This window comes from Pieris napi, chromosome 5 (assembly GCF_905475465.1).
Source record: "Pieris napi chromosome 5, ilPieNapi1.2, whole genome shotgun sequence".
In the NCBI taxonomy this organism is placed as follows: domain Eukaryota; kingdom Metazoa; phylum Arthropoda; class Insecta; order Lepidoptera; family Pieridae; genus Pieris; species Pieris napi.
The window spans coordinates 10,410,853-10,435,746 of record NC_062238.1 but is presented as its reverse complement, the minus strand read 5'-3'; the positions used below and the strand labels follow the sequence as shown (position 1 = coordinate 10,435,746).

At 34.0% G+C, this 24,894-nt stretch overlaps 3 protein-coding genes across 5 annotated transcripts in view; all 3 read right to left on the bottom strand.

Annotated features, from left to right (window-relative positions):
* Positions 1–1,132: 1,132 nt before the first annotated feature.
* Positions 1,133–24,155, bottom strand: LOC125049537 (15-hydroxyprostaglandin dehydrogenase [NAD(+)]-like). Of its 3 annotated transcripts, none has more exons than XM_047648893.1 (5): positions 24,019–24,155; positions 23,461–23,697; positions 22,890–23,063; positions 2,020–2,174; positions 1,133–1,407 (listed from the first exon to the last, which is right to left on the bottom strand). In XM_047648893.1, exons 1-5 carry the CDS (start codon positions 24,112–24,114, stop codon positions 1,260–1,262), a joined length of 810 nt encoding a protein of 269 aa, XP_047504849.1. In that variant the 5' UTR covers positions 24,115–24,155; the 3' UTR covers positions 1,133–1,259. The 3 variants fall into 3 exon arrangements, with proteins under 3 accessions (XP_047504849.1, XP_047504848.1, XP_047504850.1); XM_047648892.1 differs by lacking the exons at positions 22,890–23,063; positions 23,461–23,697; positions 24,019–24,155 and adding exons at positions 4,136–4,309; positions 4,731–4,967; positions 5,112–5,273; XM_047648894.1 differs by lacking the exons at positions 22,890–23,063; positions 23,461–23,697; positions 24,019–24,155 and adding exons at positions 4,136–4,309; positions 5,112–5,278.
* On the bottom strand, positions 11,420–17,293 carry LOC125049540 (15-hydroxyprostaglandin dehydrogenase [NAD(+)]-like). The gene is made up of 6 exons (XM_047648897.1): positions 17,157–17,293; positions 16,644–16,880; positions 15,977–16,135; positions 13,735–13,749; positions 12,017–12,171; positions 11,420–11,691 (listed from the first exon to the last, which is right to left on the bottom strand). Exons 1-6 carry the CDS (start codon positions 17,250–17,252, stop codon positions 11,544–11,546), a joined length of 810 nt encoding a protein of 269 aa, XP_047504853.1. The 5' UTR covers positions 17,253–17,293; the 3' UTR covers positions 11,420–11,543.
* Positions 11,420–24,894, bottom strand: part of LOC125049536 (15-hydroxyprostaglandin dehydrogenase [NAD(+)]-like) — a 32,458-nt gene continuing 18,983 nt past the window's right edge. The window contains exon 6 of the mRNA XM_047648889.1: positions 11,420–11,543. The gene's annotated coding sequence lies outside the window, so the exon portion shown is untranslated. The remainder of the gene's footprint in view (positions 11,544–24,894) is intronic.

Here is a 24,894-nt window from a genome sequence, read left to right as displayed (position 1 = left end):
AAATGCTGTTACGTATGATTATATGGTATGCAAACTTGATTTACACTCTACCCACTAAAACCTGACGGATGCTTCCAGCTCACCCATGGGCGGAGATAGGTAACCGACCTTAATGGCGTGTAGAGGCTTGTGGTGTTTTTAGTTGGTAGGGGCTCGCTACTGCTCTGAATAGCAGAGGGCTTTGAGTATACAGCCAGTCCAATCCAGAGGCCACCCAGCCTCTCAGTCCCCGCGTGGCAACATCCGTAGTGCGAACCCGCTTAAGCGCAGCTTCACCGGCATCACAAAAAATATATTACATCAAATGCGAAACGTAAGTTTTCCTATGTTTTAGACTATTTTATTTTCTTTGGTAAAATATTAATATTTTATGAAAATTGCAATTCTGTTTTATCACCTTATTTGACCTTGAGATATATAAATCATAAAAATATTTTTTATCACCAGAGTGTTTACAATTTTTTATCTATTGTTAAAATATACTATCAAATTAACTCTTGACATTTTTTTATTTACTTAAGCTGGACATGTTTTTTTAAGCACGGCACAAATATATAATAGCGCAGGAATTCTATTCCTTCCAACAGCGGTCCCGACTGCAATGTTGGTTTTTGTTGGTGTCGGTGTTGGTTTTACTATCCCACCAGTCTTTGGGTAGACTTACCGCCTGTGTACTAAGGCCTGTAAAGACCTTAAATTGGTCAGTCTAGCACCACCTCAAGCTTTTCCAAGTAATCAGGACCTCTGCGACTTTATCCAAAGAAGCTCAGGATCCTTGTCACTAAATACTGAAAAAAATCGCTGTTGTTGATTGCATGAGAATTGAAAAATTCGTCCTTTTCACTCACTGACTGAATCCTGAGCATCCACATCCAACGCCACATACTATTCGTATTGAAAGTGGCTGCAATTATGCACTATCAAAGGACTTCATCTATCATAAACATTTTTTTCTTTAAAAAATGTTTTATTTTTGCAGCGACTATTTGTTTGTCATTTTGTTGATTATTAAATATGTTCATTAATTTGTTGTAAGACAGTCGTAAGCTTTCGATTGTCAACTCTGAGGTCGTTAAAATCTCGGCTAATAGATTTTATCTGCTGGTTACGGTGAATGTAATAAAAATCTTGCTTTGGTAGATAAGTATTTATTATTTAAATAAATTCACAGATAGTATAAAAAATTTATAAAGTGTTTAGGGTTCTTACTATGGATACAGATAGATTCATAACAAAAAAAATGCAATTACAAATAACATCTATACAACAAGACTAGTGAGCAAGCCATATGCTTTTTTCACAACTGGAGTTATGTCTTCAACGGGTTTATTGTCATTGACTAGCCAAACGCTCCCACTGTCACCGCGCTTGCAAGCGTCTATCAAACCCGTTGCTGCATGATTGGCACTAAAAAGGAATCATTTATGTTAAACCAATGTATTAACTAATATTTTTAAATTACTTGTGCCCTCGGCTTTGTCGGCGTTAATTTGTTTTAAATTCAGTATTTAATTATATACCTATAGATACATATTTTTCAATGCTCATTTTTTGGTTTTTATTTTAACTTAGGTGGCCAACAGCTTTTGTAAAAAATACAAACGCAAATGTATTTATAAAAAAAGAATCACCATAAACGACCTTCCGTTATGAAAATTATTGGGTATTAAAACTTCTGTTATCTCATTAATGAGTTTGTGCAAGATGTCAATGTAACGCTAGCAGCGCTCCGGATATTGAGAACTGCATCGTACTTGCATTCAAAATAGTCGAGATAATCGCTGTATGTATTGAAAGTTACAGCTCTGAATTCGCTAAAGCAAGACTAAAGTATTGCTTCGAAATTAACCTATCTTTGTTTTGGAGATTACTACATGATTAACATGTTATTGTATCTGTAATGAACATGGGTTCATGCAGACAGAACAATGTTTTCTACTAGAAGACTTATTAGAATCACTAGCAGTAGAAATAATAATATGGCGATATATTTAAATAATACAATTTAATTCAATTCACCTTTGAAGAGGCAACTGTTTAATGTGTTCATACAGTTCGTCTCTCAATTCTTCTTCAAAAGGTTTCAATTTCTCTTTACTCAGTAGACTTGTGTCTGTAGCACCGTAGCACATGGTCATCACCTTAACACCAGTTTTCTCATAGTTTTCTTGTGCCTGTAACGGAAGAGACGTTAGCTACATATAGTTAACTCTGAGAACCCTTTGAATAACGGCTGTGCAGGAAAATACTTTTCTTTCATCAAACAAAATCCTCGCATTCTTAATTCTATATAGAAATCGTGTACTTGCGACTCACAAGTCAGACAGTGATACATCTCATTATAGAATGTCCTGTAGCCTCCAGGTGCGATCTCGAGCAACAAATCGATATAAAGGTTACTACCGAGCATTTAACCGAAATATTAAAAAACTTCAGATCGCAACTGGAAGATTTTTGCAGTAGATTAGTGAGATATGTCACTCACTGTAACAAGAGCGTAGCAGAGGTGAGAAGGGCCCCCACTAGCCCATGAATATATAATAGATATACGTAGTAATATATGTATTTGGATATAAATATTAGTATATTTCTTAATGTATGTACCTCTATGTATATATATATGTTTGTACAAAATATATGTATAAAATAAGGTCCCGCACCACAATAGCCGGGGATATTGGGAAATTTATAAAATAAAAAAAAAAAACGGTGAAGGAAAAAATCGCGAGGAAACGGGCTTGCATTAGACTCACCCAGGCACAGGAGATTGATCACTTACTTGCCTATTAGATTGACAAAATATAATCGTGAAACAGATACAGAAATCTGAGGTCCGAACCTAAAGCCCTACTGATCTATCCGTAATAGAGAAAGAAAAGCAAGACTAATAGATAACCGTAGATATTGCAATATATATGAAGATACTTTTTTTATATATAAACAACCTTGACGTGTCCAGAACACTAACGCCTGCATGAAATTGTTTAACATTATTTTTTCTTTTATGACTTCAGTTCAGTTATCAAATACCGACGATAATACACCGGTTACTTCATAAACATTGAACATATTTGATACTATAATGTTCATTTTTGTTAATGTATTCCTTTTTGACGTGACAACGTCTTATAATTCGATGGAGCCGGTTGCACGCACGAAAAAACATGACTCATGCGGCGTTACCTCTGAGGCGTTCCATTTAAGGCTTGAAGTGCACGCGAGAGCACTCGTTCCGCGCTCTTGCTTGCACACAAAAATTGACATAATTGTATTTAAGCGTACAAATAAATGTAACTTGATCAATTCAATTGTGATTTCCATTTATTCATCTTTTCAATATTTCCAAAATGAAATTTTAATCGACTTAAAAAGGCTATTATTTGACCTGAACTTTTTCCTATTATAATAACAATGATTTAATTGGACCTAATACTTAATCGAGTTTCTAGAAATATCTCTTATATATTAATTTTTTTTAAACTCGTGCTTATGTCGATCGGTATCATTTTCCACGTTATGATAACCATGTTGACATTTGACATGCCCCTTTTAAGATTGTTGCTTTTGTTAATCTGCGCAGAGATAAGTGGCCAGGGTTCTTCTACTGTTCGTAACTTTTACGAGTAGTTTAGAAATTACATAAAATAAAATAAATCGGTGGCGTTAAAAACAGTTTAGGTCTGGGCCTCAGATTTCAGTATGTGTTTCATGATAATTTGTCAATCTCTTAAGCAAATAGATGATCAGCCTACTGTGCCTGACACACGCCTTCGGTTTTGGGACTAAGGCAAGCCGGTTTCCTCACGATGTTTTTCAACATTTGAGCGAATATTAAATGCACACATAGAAATAAAGTCCATTGGTGTACAGCTGAAAATCGAACCTACGAACTCAGGGGTGAGAATCACACGCTAAGGCCACTGGGCCAACGCTGCGCTGCTCATAGAAAATACATATTAAATAAAATACTTGTCGAATCGGCCTGAATTATAGAACAACTAAAATCGAATTATTACCACATATTTTTTATTTCACTACACAAAATAAGAATGAAACAACAAAAGCTTCAACAAATTCTGACGAAAGAACCATATTTTCCAAAGTCCATTAAAATAGCATAGTTGTAAGAACTTACTCCAATGCACATACTAAATTGCAGTACTGCGCTTTTAGCTGCATAGTAGACGGGCACGCATCGATTCTGCATTAATGCCGCAATTGAAGATATGTTCATAATTATCCCGCCTCTTCCTGAACGGTCCGTGCGCATGAGATCTCTAGCGCGTAGCGTACTTGTTATTAAGGCATTCTGAAAAAACAAAAAAATATAGTATGCATTCAAGTTGTTGTGAACTTGAGCACTCAGATTCATCTAACAGTTACAGTTAATTTTAAATTTAATTTATTTTTAATTTTTCGAAAAAAATAATAAGTTGATGAAACAAGCTAAAAAAGATTTGGCATTCCAAAAGGTATTCCTCAGAAAATAATTGTTTTTTGTTGTTAAAATATAATAACATTTGGGTCTGGTTCTTGATCTACGTTTTTAAAATTTGTACTCCGTTTTGTGTATTTGGGACTCTTTCATGATTCAATTATCTATAGTATACACACAATCTTAGATAAATTCCCTATGATTAGCGCTACTTCAAAGTCGTGAAATGCTTTAATTTAACATAATATGTATGTTTTATTTTTAAAAGAATTTATCTAAATCTAACTATACTCACAATATTGACATTCAACGCTGTCCTATATACATGAGGACTATCATTCATTATACCCGCATTATTTATCACAACATCTATAAACCCATGGTCATCAATGATTGTCTTATATATATCAAACAGTTCTTCGTCATTCCTGACATCACATTTGACAAACTTAACGCGTCCTTTGAATTCTGTTTCCAATTCTTTTTCCAATTGTTTTCCAGCGTTCACGTCTACATCTGTTATGGTGACGTGCTAAAATGTATATTAAAGGTTTGCAAAAATATTTAACTAAAAAGTAAAAAGGATAATAGGAGATTTTTTCGTTTAAACTGGGAACTATTATGTAAAAATAGACATAAATTAAGCCGTAAAAACTAAACGCGTTAAAACACACACCTTAGCGCCTTCTTCGAGAAATAATTTAACAGCTAGAGCTCCGATACCAGTCGCACCACCAGTGACCAAAACAATTTTATCGTTTAAATTGTACATTATTAAAACACGTCTTATTCTTTCGGAAAATTTTAACGTCTGATATATTATATTTTAATTACGATAGAGTCCGGTTAAGAATCAATTTATTGCAAATCATTCTATGAACTAATATTATCCCTATTAAAGTAAAATATGTATATACAATAAAATATGTATATACAATGATTATTATATGAACACTTGTTGCTGGTGACTTTGTCCGTGTTTGGACAGTACTTTTTTTTTTGAATGGTTGCAGCTCCTTTCAAACATTGCGTAAAACAAAAAACTTGTCGATTAAAAAGTGTGGCGGAGAGTACATTGCCAGTTCTTCTCTTCCGTTCTACGTCCTTGATTAGAGAACTGGCAGTAAATGTTAAATCAGAAGCATTTATTATATTTTTCTTTCTTGACGTTCATAAGTGTACACTGTGTTACCTATATCAATAAATGATTTTGATTTTGTTAGTTGTATCCGGAAAGCAAGCTGTACTCTTAGTGATTTTTTATTTATTTATTAACACTTTGTTGCATATACAGAAATAGAATACTATTGACATAATTAAATTAAAAAGAGGGCAACTGACGGCCTTATCGCTTTCGAGTGATCTCTTCCAGGCAACCACTGTCAGAACAAAAAAAAAATGCAAAAATACATAAGACATAGTTATTTAGACAAAACTAATGGAGCAAAGCAAAGCAATTAAAACATGTGAACAAGACAAGCTGCTACTACTCTGAATAGCAGAGGGATTTGGGTGTATAGCCAATCCAGTCCAAAAAATATCTAAGACTAAGTTTTACTATGCTTGAACCTATTTATTTTCTTAGGTAAAATTTTTTTTTTTTAAATTGTAATTATATTGGTAACCGTAAGTCTTATTTAACCTTGCTTTATATAAATAACAAAAATATTTTTATCACCAGTTTTTACAATTTTTTATCTATTGTTAAACACTGTTAAAATTTAACTTTTGAGGTTACTTAATTTGCTTAAGTCGGAGATGTTTTTTTATAGAACACGGGGCAAACGGACAGGAGGCTCTCTAGCGCCGGCACTCTGTTCCTTCCGGTTTTTGTACCATATGATCCCCAAGGTTTGATATTTGTTTGAATTTGAGGGTAGATCCTAAAATCCAATATATTTTTGACGGTCGGGTTTCTTGAAGTCTCGTTTCTGAATCTTAATGTTTAATGTTTAAAGAACTTTATTTCTCATTACAAAAATTATTTTTTATTTACATGAGAAATTTAATATTAAGTATATACGATCGAGATACACGTCGCCATCAGCTAGCCCAATTTTAGTCTAATGGGCCCATTCTGATGTGTATCTTTAATGCCCTTTTGAACTGATCAATCACGCTAATGCTACGAACCTTAGACGGCAACCGATTAAACAATTGCACACCCTCATACCTAATAGATCTCTTTAAATAATTTGTGCGCGGCTTTGGCAAGATAAGCAAACTCGCTCGACGAGTATTGCGTGTAGTGGTGTATTTGATTTTATTAAATGATAAGTTACTATGTAGAGAGTTATTTAATTTTTTTTTAATAAGGATACAGGTGCTATAAACATATAGTTGTTTAATCGTCATAATTTTAGTTTCTTGGTAGATTTTATTAGTAGGTGTTAAAAAATTGTATCTGAATAGTGCTTTTATTAATTTATTTTGTAGTGTTTGTATTTTAGAAATTTTATTTTTGCATGCTGTACCCCATATTTCAATTAGGTATATGAAATGTGGCTTGACTAAACAATTATAGATCAAATGACGTACAGATTGCAGAATGCATTTAGATATTGACCAAAATCTGCCTATAAGTGATTTTAGTTTGGTAATTATGTGTGATATATGAAAGTTCCACTTTAAATTTGTATCCATTCTAAGACCCAGATATTTCTCCCATTTTTTGTTATTGATTTCAACGTCTTGAACTTTAAGCGGTTGAAAGATAGGAATGAGTTTATTTGTTGCCTTGAATATTACATAAGATGTTTTTGAAATATTAATTGTTAGAAGATTTTGTTGAAACCAAGAAGATAGAACATTTAGGTCTGATTGAGCTTGAGCAACCATAGTCTGGATATTTGAACCAAAGTAAAATAAGCAGGTGTCATCAGCGTAAAGAGTGATTCGGCCGTGTAAACCGAGTTCGTGAATGTTGTTAATATATATTAAAAATAACAATGGACCTAATATAGATCCTTGTGGGACGCCGCATGTTACTGGTATTTCTGAACTTTGAGCATTACCTATTTTTACTATCTGGGTTCTGTTTGATAGATAAGATTTGAATAATTTTAGTGCACAATCTTTTATTCCTATGCATTCTAATTTTTTAAGCAATAAGTTGTGGCTTACGGTGTCAAATGCTTTTTTCAGATCAATAAACACACCCAGCGCCATTTTCTTAGTGTCAATATTTTGTTTTATGTCGCTAATGAGATCGGCTGTGGCTGATAAAGTGCTGCTTTTTGATCTAAAACCATATTGGCGTTTAAAAATGAAATTGTTGGTTTGCAAGTAAGTGTCAAGTCGTGAGTAAATAATTTTTTCTAATATCTTTGATATTGTAGGTAGAATAGATATTGGTCTGTAATTGCCGGGTTCGGTTTTGGGGCCAGATTTATGGATAGGAGTAACTCTGGCCTTTTTAAGAGAATCCGGAAATTCACCTTTATGCAGCAGCTTATTAAAGCAGATCGAGAGATATTCAGAAATATGATCAATTACACATTTTATTGTTTTAGTATTGATCCCATCTATTCCAGTACTACAATTCGTGTTTAGTGTTTTTATTATATTGGTGATTTCAAGTGTTGTGCATGGATTAAAGTTAGATAGTTCAGAGTTAAGACTTTGAGGAAGTGCTAGTGTAAAATTAGTGTGAAATTGTGTTGGTATTTCATTGGCTAGTTTTAGCCCTATGGTAGAAAAGTATGTATTAAAAGCAGCACAAATATCAGTTGTTTGAGTTAACTCTTTAGTGTCTATAATAAGTTTGGAAGGTGTGCAATCTTTATCTAGCTTGTTACTAGCCAATTTATTTATTAGACTCCACATTTTTTTTGGGGTTTTTAGCATGTTTAATAAATTCGTTGGAGAAGTAATTATCTTTAGTTTCCCTTATTTTCCTTTTGACCGTATCCCTTGTAGTAGTATATTGTGCTTGAACAACTATATTTGTAGGATCTTTTTTCAGTTCAGCCCATAATTGGTTTCTAAAGTGAATTGCACTAATGACTTCTCCACTTATCCAATCTTTCTGAGGTGGATTAAGTATCTTTTTCTTTACTTGTTTGCATTTCCTTACACAGTCCTTAATCGTATCTTCTAGTAAAGAATAATCAAGTGTTGCTACATCTAAATTGTAGGTCGTGAATAGTTTGTTAAATTTAGCATAGTCAATGGCTTCATATTCAGAGTATATTAACTGCGGGGCTTTGGATTTTTTTAACTCGATATAAAGTTGCCTATGGTCGGACATTCCTGTCTCAATAAATGCCATATGAAAACGGTCATTTCTTAAATTTGAGCACACGTGATCGATTATTGATTTACGTGTTTTCGAGTCACGTGTACAATATTTTTTCCTAATTTTATTTATGATGTTATATCCAGCCTCGTCCATTACATCCATATACTGCTTAGTTTGTTTTTCATTTTTTTTCACTAAATCTATATTAAAATCCCCAAAGACTACAGCCCTCTTTCTTTCTCTTAGTTGCAAGCGAAGTTCTTCCAAAAACTTTGAGAAGTTTGTATCTCCAGGATTATACACAAGTCCAATTTCGGTAGCATATCTGTCTAATTTGACCCATAGGTAGTTGTTGCCATCTTTATATGTTGACTCCGACAAACTATGTCTTATACTGTTATGGACATAAGTTGAGACTCCACCACCTCTTCCCCACCACAATCTTAACCCTTAGTATCCATACAGCTGGTTATAATAGTAGTAATAGCCAGAAACGGAATACATATTTAAAACACAAACCTGTATAGGAATGCCTCCAAAAATTCATTGATGTAGTATTCAAAATAGCACACAAAGCCACCACCACTGTTCTAAAGGCATATTCAATTTCTTCATAAATTAAATACAAATTCTTCATACCTAACAAACCATTTTTGTATAACGCCTGTGTAGTTATTGTTGTGCCTGTGTACACAAATTTTTTATTCTTGTTTAGTCGTGTTCTTCATTACTAAAGGTGATGGTGATGGTGTTAGTATTGCAATCCCCCTGGACTTCAACAAGATTTACCGCCTGTGCCGCGTGTACTAAGGCTTGCTTCGCCAAATAATCGGGACCTCTGCGAGCTATACGTCCAAAGAAGCTCAGGGTCCTTGACACTAAACACTGAAAAAAAACGGTGTGTCGCTGTTGTTGGTTGCCTGAGAATTGACAAATTCGTCCTTTTCACTGTCCAGGGAATCCTGAGCACCCTCATCCAATGCCACATTTCGAGGGCATCTATCCTTCTTCTTTCGGATGCTGGCACGGTCCAAGTTCTTCGCCATGTAAGAAAATGGGAAACACTTAAATAATTGTATATCGATAATAATTCGCAGGCTCCAACAAATATTATTCGTATTGAGAGTGGTGGAAAGATTATGCAATATCAAAGGACTTTTATCTATAGCATAAGTAAGCGGAGTTAAACCATGTGGATGCTAGTCGACGTATACATACGACTATCTAATGAATACTGCAAATAATTCCTCGACGTCCGCCGTTCCACAACTGAGCGTTTTTCAAGGCAGTTTTTGCCGCGCACCACTTTGTGGAACCAGCTGCCCACTGAAGTATTTCCGAACTAATTCGACTTAGGGTCCTTCAAGAAAAGAGCGTACCAATTCTTGAACGCACAAGAATTGGTACGCTGCGTATCAATATCGTAGTGCACCGCATGCGTGCTGGCAACGCACTCGCAAGCCCTCTGGCATTGAGAGTGTTCATGGGCGGCGGTATCACTTAACATCAGGTGAGCCTCCTGCCCGTTTGCCCCCTGTTCTATAAAAAATAAAAAAAATAGGTAATATATATATACGACTACAGTTTCTTTTTTGGAAAAATATGTTTAGTTTTACTGACCAAAAAGTTGTAGCAATCCATCGCGATATTTTTTCTATAATTTCTTTATAGGCTGGCGTAAGTCAATATCGGGTACAATGTCTTAACCCTTACTTAAATTAAAAAAAACTAAAACAAACAAACTATTTCATTACCTAAATATATACTAATATTATAAAGAGGAAAGATTTGATTTTTTGTTTGTTTGAAATGAATAGGCTCCGAAACTACTGGACCGATTTCAAAAATTCTTTCACCGTTGGCAAGCTACACTTACCGAGTGACATAGGCTATGTTTCTTACTAAAACATTAGGGATGCTTACTAAAACTTGAATAATCTAACCTAAGGTGTTAAAAAATAAACAAAAAACTTCCTTCAATCGCGTGCGCTGCGAAAACTTATAATGATAGAACAAAATGATGTATTTAAATTTTTCAGGACATATCACTATCTATAAAAAATGTCGCGACAGCATGTCTCTATCTTTTATAGTTACGTCACATAAGCGTCCTTTTATTAATTTTGTTTTTATTAAAATACCACCGCTAGAAAAGGCTCTTTTTTCGTACCTAGGTATTGATCCTTATCAAAATATATACCAACGTTTCACATAAACTACAATTTAATGGCATAACCACCAAAAGCATGGTGGATTGGTGTTCTCCTGCCGTTTCTCTTGAAAAGTTTACTACTATGTAATATAACAAAAATCTTAGCCACAGCAACGCTTGGCCGAGTCTACTAGTCTTTAACAAAATAAATCTTCAATTCGCAGTTCAATATTCTTTAGTTTCGAAGTAAATACTTACTACGTATTTGGACATACTTTGTCATCTGTTATTATTTTGTTCATTAATTGCAAGACAATCGTAAGCTTGCTTAATACTATTCTATTACCTAAATCGTAATCAAAATAAATCTTCAATTTGCAGTTACATAGTCAAATATATATTACGTATTTAGGCATATTTTGGCATCTGTAATTTTTTTGTTCATTTTTTAATATGTTCGTTTATTTGTTGTACGCTTACGATTACGCTTAACTCTGGGGTTGTATTATCTTATCAATCTTTATATGATGATATATAATCTCGGCTAATAGATTTTATCTGCTGGTTACGGTAAATATAATAAAAATCTGGCTTTGGTTGGTCAGTATTTATAATTTATATACATTCACAAATATAAACAAAATATAAAGTGTTTAGGGTTCTCAATACGGATTCAGATAGGCGCATAACAAAAAAACCGCAATCATAAATAACATCTATATAACAAGACTAGTGAGCAAGCCATATGCTTTTTTCACAACTGGAGTAATGTCTTCAGCGGGTTTATTGTCATTGACTAGCCAAACGCTCCCACTGTCACCGCGCTTGCAAGCATCTATCAAACCCATTGCTGCAGAATGGGCACTAAAAAGAAATGGTTTATTTTAAACCAATAATATATTAATGCATACGAAATAGTCGAGATTATCGCTGTCGCTATTGGCAGTTACAAAGTAAGATAAAGATTAGGATTTCGCTAAAGCAAGACTGTCAACATCAAATTACGTTAAGTTCTTCTAGAGATTACCACATGATTAACATGTTATGGTATCTGTAATGTACATAGGTTTATACAGACAAAACAATGTTTTCTACTAGAAAACTTATTAGAAACACTAGTAGGTGAAAGAATAATATACTGATAGATTTAAATAATTGAATCGAATTAATAAAGTCTAGGCTTAGTCACCTTTGAAGAGGAAACAGATTAATGAAGTCATATAGTTCGTCCGTCAATTCTTCGTCAAAAGGTTTAATTTTCTCTTTACTGAGTAGACTTGTGTCTGTAACACCGTAGCACATGGTCATCACCTTAACACCAGTTTTCTCATAGTTTTCTTGTGCCTGTAGCGAGAGAGACGTTAGATAATAATACATATTAAGTGGGTACATGGTATTAATCTCGTAATGGAACTTCATGCACTTCCAGTCCATGTCCAGTGTCAAAGATCCTGGTTCATTATGTGGAATTATTTGACAGTAATGTAATAGGGATTTTCGCTTACATTGAAGAGACAGTCCAAGGAAAAGACGGAAAGGTTGCATCGAAGATTACTTAAGAGTAATTGGAAAAATTACGAACTGGAAGAGAGTCGCGAAGGATAGAGACCAGTGGATGGTTACTGTGGAAGAGGTCGAAAACAATAAAGGGTTGTAGTGCCACTGGATTTATGAAACCGTTTGTATAATAGATAAATGTAGCAGTGTTAGCATAGTGGCTTCAGCGTGCGACTCTAATCCCTGAGGTCGTAGGTTCGATCCCCGGCTGTGCACAACAACAACAAAATCATAGCTTTACCTTTAAAATTTACTTTTAAAACTGTATTTAATACATAATTTTAAAAGTAAATTTCATTAACTCTCATTTAACTTTATCATTACTTATCATTTGTAGAGAATAAATTTACAAAAATGAACATTATCGTATCAAATTTTTATTAAGTGACCGGTATGTTATCATCGGTATCTTATTTGATAACTGAACTGCACTCAAAAACGGAAAATTAATGTAAAACAATTTTATGCAGGCATTGCGTAAGTGTTCTTTATATATAAAAATATATATCTTCAGAGATATTCCAATATCTAACTTTATCTAATATTCTTGCTTTTCTTTCTCTATTATGGATAGATCAGTGGGGCTACAACTTTTTTAAGTCTGGACCTCAGATTTCTGTATTTGTTTCATGATCATTTGTCACTCTAATAGGCAAGTAAGTGGTGAGCCTCCCGTGCCTGACACACGCCGTCGACATTTTGGGTCAAACTTACGACCTCAGGGATAAGAGTCGCTGAAGCCACTGAGCGAACACTGCGGTGCATTTGAAAACACATATTAAATAAAAAATTTGAATCTATTCGCAGAAAAACCAAAATTATTGATTCTGAGCAATATGCCCTAAAACTTAAATGGAGATGGGCAGGCCACGTAGCCCGTTGTACAGATGACAGATGGTCTAAAGCAGTAACCGAATGGACTGGTCCAAAAGGAAAAAGGAACAAAGGAAGTCTAATAGAACGATGGGCCGACGGGATCGAGAGGGTAGTTGAACCAAATTGGATGATGATGGCACAAACTAAATTAGGGTGGAAAAGGCGGAGTTGGAGGAGGCCTTCTCCCGTACATGGCCGCATCTTAGTTAAAATTGTATTTATATCTCTATTTATATTCAATGTACGTCAATAAGATGTGGATGAATAAAGGCTTATTATTATAATATTATTAAATATATCTTTTCAACTTGAATTTAGATCATCTAAAAAATCTAATTACTACCACATATTTATTTCACTCCACAAAATAAGAATTAAACAACAAAAGCTTCAACAAATTCTGACGAAAAAAGCATATTTTTTATCCATTGAAATAGTAAGTGTGAAATACATGCAAAAGCCTTAGGAACTTACTCCAATGCAAATACTCAAACTCAAACTCAAAATATCTTTATTCAAGTAGGTAACTAAGTACACTTTTGAATAGTCAAGTTAAATTAATCGTAAATTTACATTTACTACCAGTTCGCAAGTCAAGGGCGTAGAGCGGGTAAGAAGAACTGGCAAGAAACTTTCCGCCACTCTTTTTAATCGCCAAGTATTGTCATACAAATTGTTTGAACTGGAGCAATTCAATCCCAAGGATTAGGATCATTTAAGTAGTCCTCAAATTTATAAAAAGCTTTGTTGATTAATTTTCGTTTAACGAGGACTTTGAATTTATTTAGTGATAATTCTCTAATTGCGCTTGGGAGTTTGTTGTAAAAACGAATACAATTTCCATATAAGGAGTGATTTATCTTTTGGAGCCTGGTTGGTCGTACACTCAAATTAGTTCTATTTCGCGTATTATACTGGTGAAAGTCACCATTTGTTTTAAAATCGTTTATATTTTTTTGGACATACAACAAGGCTTCAAGAATATATTGACCAGATAGTGTCATAATATTTAATTCCTTAAACTTATTCCGTACCGACTCCCTCGGAGAAACACAACAAATACCCCGAACAGCCCGCTTCTGCAGCACAAATATGGATTGAACCTCTGCAGCAGCACCCCACAATAAAATGCCGTACGACATAACGCTATGAAAGTAGCTATGATACACAATTTTAGCCGTGTCCTCATCAGTAAACTGTCGGATTTTCTTTACTGCATATGCTGCAGAGCTCAGCCTATTCGAAAGAGTCTCTATGTGTGGGCCCCATTGGAGTTTACTATCTATTGTTATGCCTAGAAAAACAGTTTTGTCAACAAAGTTTAGTTCACTGTCCTTAATTTTCAGGTTACCAATATCTCGCTTTACGCTAGTAGTTGTAAATCTAATACATTTTGTTTTATTCTCATTAAGCAATAAGTTATTTACATTAAACCATTTAACTATACGAGAGATAGAATTGTTTACATCGTCCAATAATACGTTATTCCTATTCACTTTAAATAGAAGTGAAGTGTCATCAGCAAACAATACCATCTCATGAACTTCGTTGACAAAGAATGGGAGGTCATTTATGTAAATCAGAAATAAGAAAGGCCCGAGAATCGATCCTTGGGGGACGCCCATTGATACCTGCGAACCCGGAGAGGTGACTCCATTGACATGAACTCTTTGGATCCTTCCCTTTAAATATGAATTCATAAGGCTGGAAGCTTTGCCATCAACGCCATAGTGTTGAAGCTTTCCAACGAGTATATCAGGATGAACACAGTCAAAGGCCTTTGACAGGTCACAAAAGACGCCGACTCCATCATATGATTCTTCCCAGGCGTTAAATATGTCCGAAATCAACTTCACACCGGCATCGATTGTGGAGCGACCCTTAGTGAAACCATACTGTTTATTATGTAAGAGTTTATTTTTATTAAAATGTAAAGAAAGCTGGTCTAGCATTATCTTTTCAAAAACTTTGCTCAACGCAGGGAGCACGGAAACAGGTCTGAAGTTTGACGGATCAGACTCACTACCTGCCTTGAACAACGGTGTAATCTTACTTAATTTCATTTCGTCCGGAAAGACTCCACAATCGATACAGCTGTTAAAAATTATAGACAATTCAGAGCTTATTACATTAATAACGGAATTTAAAATGACTGTTGACATACCCCATATATCTTTACTTTTTTTTAAATTAATAAGCTTAAAAGTTTTAACGATGTCATTACAAGTTATATGTTTAAACTGAAATTTAATATTACATTCAGGTACACATTTTTCTAGCAATGAGATCGCAGCAGCAGGTGAAGAATCTAGGGACTTGGTCGTATTTAGTGGTACATTTGTAAAGAACTCTTCAAAAGAAGAAGCTACCTCTGGGTCAGATTTTATTAACTTCCCTTTAACTTTTAACATATAATCAGTTCGTTTGTCAGACGTTTTACCTGATTCTTCATTTATTATTTTCCAGGTAGCTTTTACTTTATCCATGCTATTTTTTATTTTTGAACTTAAATATTGAGACTTTGCAGTTTTGCAATCTTTTTTGAAATTATTTGAATACAACCTAACATATTCCCTAAATTCCACACTAGTGTTATATTGCATTTCGTCATAGATTTCATATAATTTTAACCTTTTCCTGTGTAACTCCTCATTTGCCCAGTCACAGAAACTTGTTTTCTCAGAGACCAATAAAGTCTTTTGAGTAAATACTTTCTAAATTGCAGTACTGCACTTTTAGTTGCAAAGTAGATGGGCAGGCATCGATTCTGCATTAATGCCGCAGCGGAAGATGTGTTCATAATTATCCCGCCTCTTCCTGAACGATCCGTGCGCATGAGATCTCTAGCCCTTAACGTACTTGTTATTAAGGCATTCTGAAAAATCACGTAAATATGGTAAACATTTAAGTTGTTCAGAACTTCAGCAGTCAGATTCATCTAACAGTTACAATTAATTACACATTTAAATAACTTCACCGTTAATAAAAAAAGCTAAACAGGACTTCTACATCTAGTGGATTTGGTTTTCCAAAAATTATTCCTCAGGGAAGACTTTAGTTTTTTGTTGTTAAAATACAATAACATTTGGGTCTGTTGGGCATTGTTTTTGTATTTAGGACTCTTTCACGATCTCATTAACTAGTTCTTATTGCCCGCTTGACTTGCGAACTGGTAGTAAATGTAAATTTACAATTAATTTAACTTCTTTTTTGACGTTCATAAGTGTAGGTACTTGTTTAGCTATAAATAAAGTTGTTTTGAGTCTGAGTTTGAGTATAGTGATCAACACACCGGAGAATCTTAGGAAATTTCCTATGATTAGCGGAGATAATACTTTTGTAGTTGATACTTAAAGATTGAGAGTTTATCAAACTATACTCACAATATTGACATTCAGTGCTGTCCTATATCCATCAAGACTATCATTCGCTATACCCGCATTATTTATCACAACATCTATAAACCCATGGTCATCAATGATTGTCTTATAGATATCAAACAGTTCTTCGTCATTCCTGACATCACATTTGACAAATTTAACGCGTCCTTTGAATTTTGTTTCCAATTCTTTTTCCAATTGTTTTCCCGCGGTTACGTTTATATCTGTTATGGTGACGTGCTAAAATGTTTAAAGGTGTGCAAAAAATATTTGACTGAGAAGTAAAAAGAACATAGGAACTCTGAAACTATAATGCAAGAAGGAATTTATTTACAATTTTTAAGCATGTATGAAAGGTCCTGTAATTAGGAAGCTTGGTAAATTCCGCAACGTTTTGCCGGTAATTGAAATAGAATTGGGTTTTATTTTAAACAAAAAAAATTAAACTGGGAATCAATATTTAAAAGTAGACAATCACATTAAGCCGTAAAAACTAAAACGCGTTAAAACACACACCTTAGCCCCTTCTTCCAGAAATAATTTAACAGCCGTAGCTCCAATACCAGCCGCACCACCAGTGATAAAAACAATTTTATCGTTTATATTGTACATTTTTAAAACACGTCTTATTCTTTCGGAAAATATTAACGTCTGATATATATTTTAATAACGATAGAGTCCGCTGTAAGAATCAATTGATTGCAAATCATTCTATGAACTAATATTATCCCTATTAAACTAAAATACATAGGTACAGTGATTATTATATGAACACTAGATGCCGGCGACTTTGTCCGTGTGTCTTTTTAGGAGATACATTAAAAAAAAATTAAGTTTTATTTTTCTTTTCTTACCATAAAAGGTAATATATTTTGTTTCCAAGGTAAACTAGATCTCGATACCAAATTTTGTTTAAATCGTTGCAGTGGTTTTAGCGAGCGACATGTACATAGATTTTATTTCGGATTTTGCCCATTATTTGTAAGTACGAGTATTCTAAGGAATTGTACGAAGACATCGTTGTTGTTTGATACGTCTTTGTAATTGTTACTTTATTATTTTTTAATTAATATAGTTTACTTGTGTTAGTTGAACCCTAAAGTTGGAAAGCTAGATATACTCTTAATGATGTTTTAATCATTTATTAAAAAGAAGTGCTTGGAAGGCACATATTTGTGTACCTAAATATAAATAGCTTCTTCTGCAAAATATTATTTGAAATTTTACAGGATAATGTTAGTCTAGTCTCTAGACTCTTGTTCTTAGTCCCTTGGATTGGACCCTTTTTTTAACGTCAGGAAATTCTGTTACGCATGATTATGTGGTATTCAAACTTGATTTACACTCTACACACCCCTGGCGGATGCTTTCAGCTCGTCCATGGGCGGAGATAGGTAACCGATAAGCTACCTTAATGGCGTGTGGAGGCTTGTGGTGTTTTTAGTTGGTAGGGGCTTACTGCTCTGAATAGTAGAGGGCTTTGAGTAGCCCCACAGACCCCGTACAACATCCGTAGTGCGAGCCCGCTTAAGCGCAGTTTCACCGGCTTCACAAAAGACTAGTGGCAAATCCAATGGAAAAAATATATTACATCAAATGCGAAACTAAGTTTTCCTATGTTTTAGACTATTTTATTTTATTTCGTAAAATATTCATATTTTATGAAACTTGCGATTCTGTTTTATCACCTTAAATCGTATTTGACCTTGAGATATGTAAATGATAAAAATATTTTTTATCACCAGAGTGTTTTTTTTTTTTTATCTATTGTTAAATACTATTAAAATAAACTCTTGACATTTCATTATTTACTTAAGTTGGATATGTTTTTTAAGCACGGCACAAATATATAATAGCGCCGGAATTCTATTCCTTCCAACAGCGGTCCCGACTGCAATGTTGCTTTTTGTTGGTATCGGTGTTGAATTTACTATCCCCCAGTCTTTGGGTAGACTTACCGCCTGTGTACTAAGGCCTGTAAAGACCTTAACTTGGTCAGTCTAGCACCACCTCAAGCTTTTCCAAGTAATCAGGACCTCTGCGAGCTTTATCCAAAGAAACTCAGGATCCTTGTCAAAAACTGAAAAAAAACGGGTTGTCGCTGTTGTTGATTGCATGAGAATTGAAAAATTCGTCCTTTTCACTGTCCAGGGAATCCTGAGCATCCACATCCAGCGCCACATACTATTCGTATTGAAAGTGGCTGCAATTATGCACTATCAAAGGACTTCATCTATACAGCAAAAGTAAGCAGAGGATAATACCATGTGGATGTAGCTAGTTGACGTATCAGTCAAGGCTTCTCACGACCGGCAGGACCTTCAGTAATGAATACAACAAAGAAGAAGAAGTTTTATTAAGTATAATACATATACAGGATGTCCCAGAAAGAATGGATAATCCTTGAACCCCGCACGGAACAGCTGTCCAATGCTCAGAAAAGAATATCTAAAAAAAATAATTCCAAGTGATACTCAAAATATGATTTTGAGATTGAGATGAAAATGAGATTTTTTTTATAAAAACATACATTATTTTTACTTTACTTCACATTTATGGGTACAAAAGCCAAAAAGTAATTAAATTTGTGACGTTTTTGGTGTCATCTTATTCCTGAAAGACTATACTACTAGAAATACATTAAATAATATAAGTATCTATGATACTATTTTCAAAAACAAAATAAGAACTTGAGTTTTTGACATGAAATTTGATACCAAAATAATTTTGGCATAGTTTGAGAGTTTTTCATGTAAAAAAGTATGAAAACGTAAGTGGCTACGTAGCTATTTTTAAAAAATGCGCAGTTCATACGGCTTACAAAAAGGTATATTACTTCAATATACCTAGGTATAGTACAACTAAATCTACCCCCATGCATCATGCATGCATCTACGGCCGTGTAAGCTCCCCAGTTCCAGCTCCTTCAACTTGACCGTATTCAATGAAGAGTGGTTCTAATCGTCGACGACCAAACCCTCTCCTAGTGGCTTGATGCCTTGGCGTTTCGTAGAGTTGTTGGGTCAATCTACATCGTCTTTCGCATATACACCACAAACAATTACAATCTACAGATTAAGAGATATAACGCACGCTACTCTGCTGTCAGAGAAGCCACTACGCAAAGTCAAGTATCCCAAAAGTTGAATTGTTGACACTGACAGTATTCCACCAGATATCAATACATCGTAGAGATGCGTGTATGAGATATGAATGTATTGAGAAATTTAACTCCCGTCTTTCTCTTGTCTATATAAGATGGGTAGAGTCTTTAGCGTATAGCTTATTCTTATTTGTTTATTTTTTCGTATTAAGTATATATAGATGATTACCTACTGTCGAATTGTAATGATGTTAGTGTTACAAAATTACAAAAATGTTTTATTTTTGCAGAGACTATTTGTTTGTCATTTTGTTGATTTTTAAATATGTTCATTAATTTGTTGTAAGACAATCGTAAGCTATCGATTGTCAACTCTGAGGTCGTTAAAATCTCGGCTAATAGATTTTATCTGCTGGTTACGGTGAATGTAATAAAAATCTTGCTTTGGTAGGTTAGTATATATTATTTAAATAAATTCACAGATGGCATAAAAAATATATAAAGTGTTTAGGGTTCTCGGTATGGATACAGATAGATTCGTAACAAAAAAATGCAATCATAAATAACATCTATACAACAAGATCAGTGAGCAAACCATATGCTTTTTTCACCACAGGAGTAATGTCTTGAACGGGTTTATTGTCATTGACTAGCCAAACGCTCCCACTGTCACCGCGTTTGCAAGCCTCTATCAAACCCGTTGCTGCAGAATTGGCACTAAAAAGGAATCATTTATGTTAAACCAATGTATAAACTAATATTTTTAAATTACTTGTGCCCTCGGCTTTGTCGGCGTTAATTTGTTTTAAATTCAGTATTTAATTATTTACATATACCTATAGATAGAGAAGTTTTTATTTTTATTTTTCAATGCTCATTTTTTGGTTTTTATTTTTACTTAGGTAGCCAACAGCTTTTGTAAAAAATACAAACGCAAATGTATTCATTAACAAAGAATCACCATAAACGGCCTACCCTTATCAAAAAGTATTGTGTATTTAAACTTCTTTTATCACATTAATAAGTTTTTGCGAAATGTCAAGGTAACGCTAGCAGCGCTCCGGATATTGAGAGAACTGCATCGAACTTGCATTCGAAATAGTCGAGATAATCGCTGTACCTATGTATTGAAAGTTACAGCTTGCTTCGAAATTAACCTATCTGTCACCAAAAAAATTCGTTAAATTGTTTTGGAGATTACTACATGATTAACATATTGTTATTGTATCTGTAATGTACATGGGTTCATACAGACAGAACAATGTTTTCTACTAGAAAATTTATTAGAATCACTAGCAATTGAAAGAATAATATACTGATAATTACAATTGAAATAATAAAGTCTATGCTTAATCACCTTTGAAGAGGAAATTGTTTAATGCTGTCATATAGTTCGTCCGTCAATTCTTCGTCAAAAGGTTTCATTTTCTCTTTACTTAGTAGACTTGTGTCTGTAGCACCGTAGCACATGGTGATCACCTTCACATCAGTTTTCTCATAGTTTTCTTGTGCCTGTAACGGCAGAGACGTTAGATAATAAATTGTGTGAGCAGTGTTGATCTAGATTCTAGACTCTTGAGTGTGCGCCACTCAACTCTGAGAACTTTTTGATTAACGGCTTTGCAGGAAAAGACTTTTCTTTCTGAAGGAACATATTGTAAGGAAACCAGCATGCCTTCATGTAAAAATCGACGGCGTATGTCAGTCACAGAAAGCTTACCTGCTAATAAACAAAAAATCATCGCGGATTGGATATATAAATCTGAGACTAAGACTTAAAGTTAGTGCCAATGGTTTGTTATTGCAACATTATTGTTGCGGTAAATATGAAGATATCAAGAAATTCATATTCAGTGAGTACATGGTAATAATCTTGTATAGGAACAGCTTAATGTACTTGGGCGAAAATTCTTGCACTTTTATAATGTGCAAAAATTTTCGTGTCCTGTGTTCATCTAAAGATCCTGGAATTATTTGACAGTAAAGTAATAGGCATTTTCGATATATACACATGTGTTAGTGGACGCCACACGCCGTAGATAAGACCAAGAGGCAAACCAAGGAAAATATGGAAAGGTTGCATCGAAGATTACTTAGAGTGATTGGAAAGTTTACGAACTACTTAGAAGAATGTCGCGAAGGATAGAGACCAGCTGATGGTTACTGTGGAAGAGGTCGAAAACAAGGGTTGCACTGGATTTATGTATGTTTAAACGGTTTGTATAATAGAGAAATGTAGCAGTGTTAGCATAGTGGCTTTAGCGTGTGACTCTCACCAAACTTAGGCTGTACACCAAAACAACAACAAAATCATAACTTTAACATTAAAATGTACTTTTAAAACTATATTGAATACATAGTTTTAAAAGTAAATTTCATTAACACTCATTTAAATTATTATCATATGTAAAGAATAAATTAACAGAAATTAACATTATCGTATCAAATATGTACAATTTTTATTAAATGATCGTTATATTATCATCGGTATCGTAATTGATAACTGAACTGAATCATAAACGAAAAATTAATGTTAAACAATTTCATGCAGGCATTGCGTTAGGTTTTGGATACGCTGGGTTTCCTTATAATATATAAAAATATGTATCTTCAGACATATTCCAATCTACCTTTATCATCTAATAGTCTTGCTTTTCTTTCTCTATTATGGATAGATCAGTGGGGCTACAACTTTTTTAAGTCTGGACCTCAGATTTCTGTATTTGCTTCATGATCATTTGTCAATCTAATAGGCAAGTAAGTGGTCAGCCTCCTGTGCCTGACACACGCCGTCGTTTGGGTCTAAGGCAAACCGGTTTCCTTACGATCACCGTTCAAGCCAATGTAAAATGCGCACATAGAAAGAAAGTCCATTGGTGCACAACCGGAAATCGAACCTACGACCTCAAGAATGAGAGTCGCACGCTGAAGCCACTGGGCCAACACTGCGCTGCACTTGAAAATATATATTAAATAAAAAACTTATCGATTCGGCTTTAATTTAGATCATCTAAAATCGAATATTACCACATTATTATTTCACTCCACAAAATAAGAATTAAACAACAATATATACTGACGAAAAAAAAAAAATTTTTCTAAAGTCCATTGAAATAGTAAGTGTGAAATACAAGCAAAAGACTTACTCCAATGCAAATACTAAATTGCAGTACTGCGCTTTTAGTTGCAAAGTAGACGGGCAGGTATCGATTTTGCATTAATGCCGAAATTGAAGATATGTTCATAATTATCCCGCCTCTTCCTGAACGATCCGTGCGCATGAGATCTCTAGCCCTTAGCGTACTTGTTATTAAGGCATTCTGAAACATCACATAAATATGGTATACATTTAAGTTGTTGAGAACTTTAGCAGTCAGATTCATCAAACAGTTACAATTAATTACAAATTAAAATAGGTTGATGAAACAAGCTAAAAAGGACTTCTATAACTACGTGATTTGGTATTCCAAAAAGTATTCCTCAGAGAAGACTTGTTTCTTGTTGTTAAAATACAATAACATTTGGGTCTTTTGGGCATTGTAGATCTATGTTTTTAAAACGTATACTCAGTTTTTTGTATTTAGGACTCTTTCACGGGCTAATCAACTATAGTGAGCAACACACCGAGGAATCTTAGGTAAATTTCCTATAATTACCGCAGACAATTACTTTTGTAGTTGATACTTTAAGATTCTGAGTTAATCAAACTATACTCACAATATTGACATTTAGCGCTGTCCTATATACACCAGTACTATCATTCGCTATAGCCGCATTATTTATCACAACATCTATAAATCCATGGTCATCAATGATTGTCTTATATATATCAAATAGTTCTTCGTCATTCCTGACATCACATTTGACAAATTTAACGCGTCCTTTGAATTTTGTTTCCAATTCTTTTTCCAATTGTTTTCCCGCGTTCACGTTTACATCTGTTATGGTGACGTGCTAAAATGTTTAAAAGTAAGTATGTAAAAAATATTTGACTAAGAAGTTAAAAGGAACATAGGAGAATCTGTGAAACTACTGTATATTGTAAAAAAAAAATGCAATAAAAATGAATTTATTTAGACTTTTTCAGCTTGTATGAAAGGTCCTGTAATTACGAAGCCTGGTAAATTCCGGAACGTTTTGCCTGTTATTGAAACAGAATTGGGTTTTATTTTTAATAAACAATTTGTTATGACTTTTCTGACTTAACTGGAAACTATTATTGAAAATAGACAAATAAATTAATATGTAAAAAATAAAACGCGTTTAAACACACACTTTAGCCCCTTCTTCGAGAAATAATTTAACAGCCGTAGCTCCAATACCAGTCGCACCACCAGTGATGAAAACAATTTTATCTATTAATTTGTACATTATTAAAACACGTCTTATTCTTTCGGAAAATATTAACGTCTGATATATATTTCAATTACGATAGAGTCCGGTATAAGAACCAATTTATCGCATATCATTCTATGAACTAATATAATACCTATTAAACTAAAATATACTTGCAGTGATTATTATATTATAAACACTATTTCCCACTACTTTTTCCGCGTGGTATAGTTGCTTAGGGGTTAGTTGATTACATATTAGCAGATGAATTTTAACGATGACGAACGTCCAAAAAAGTATTCATTTAGTTTAACTTTTTTTTATCACAAAGAGTAAACTTACTTTCCTAGGTCAACTGGATCTCTATATCAAAAGTAATGAAAATCGTTGCATTTGATTTAGCGTGAAAGCCATTGACATTTTTTTTTAATTTTTTTATATGTCTTTATCTTGCAATCAGTCAGCTAGACTATGAGCAGATGTGTTGAGAGCTGTTAGACGTTCAGAGCAAAATCTCCATCGAGACTGCTCCTCTCTTTCAACCGTGTCTATTAATACTTAGGATTTGTCGCCTTTTAAGCCTATTTATTAGGTCCAGTATGGTTAGTTGCGTGGCAAGCTTATTAGGATGCATTTCTAGCCTTTTTCTGTATTTCATACTCCAGGTCTTGATCTCCTCTTTGACAGTCCTGATTTTGAGGTGCTCATGAATCTCCGATGTTTTTATAAACCACGGACAGTTGGATATTTGTTTCAAGATGCAATTTTGAACCCTCTGTATGATACTTATGTTAGAGTCACACGCCGAACCCCATA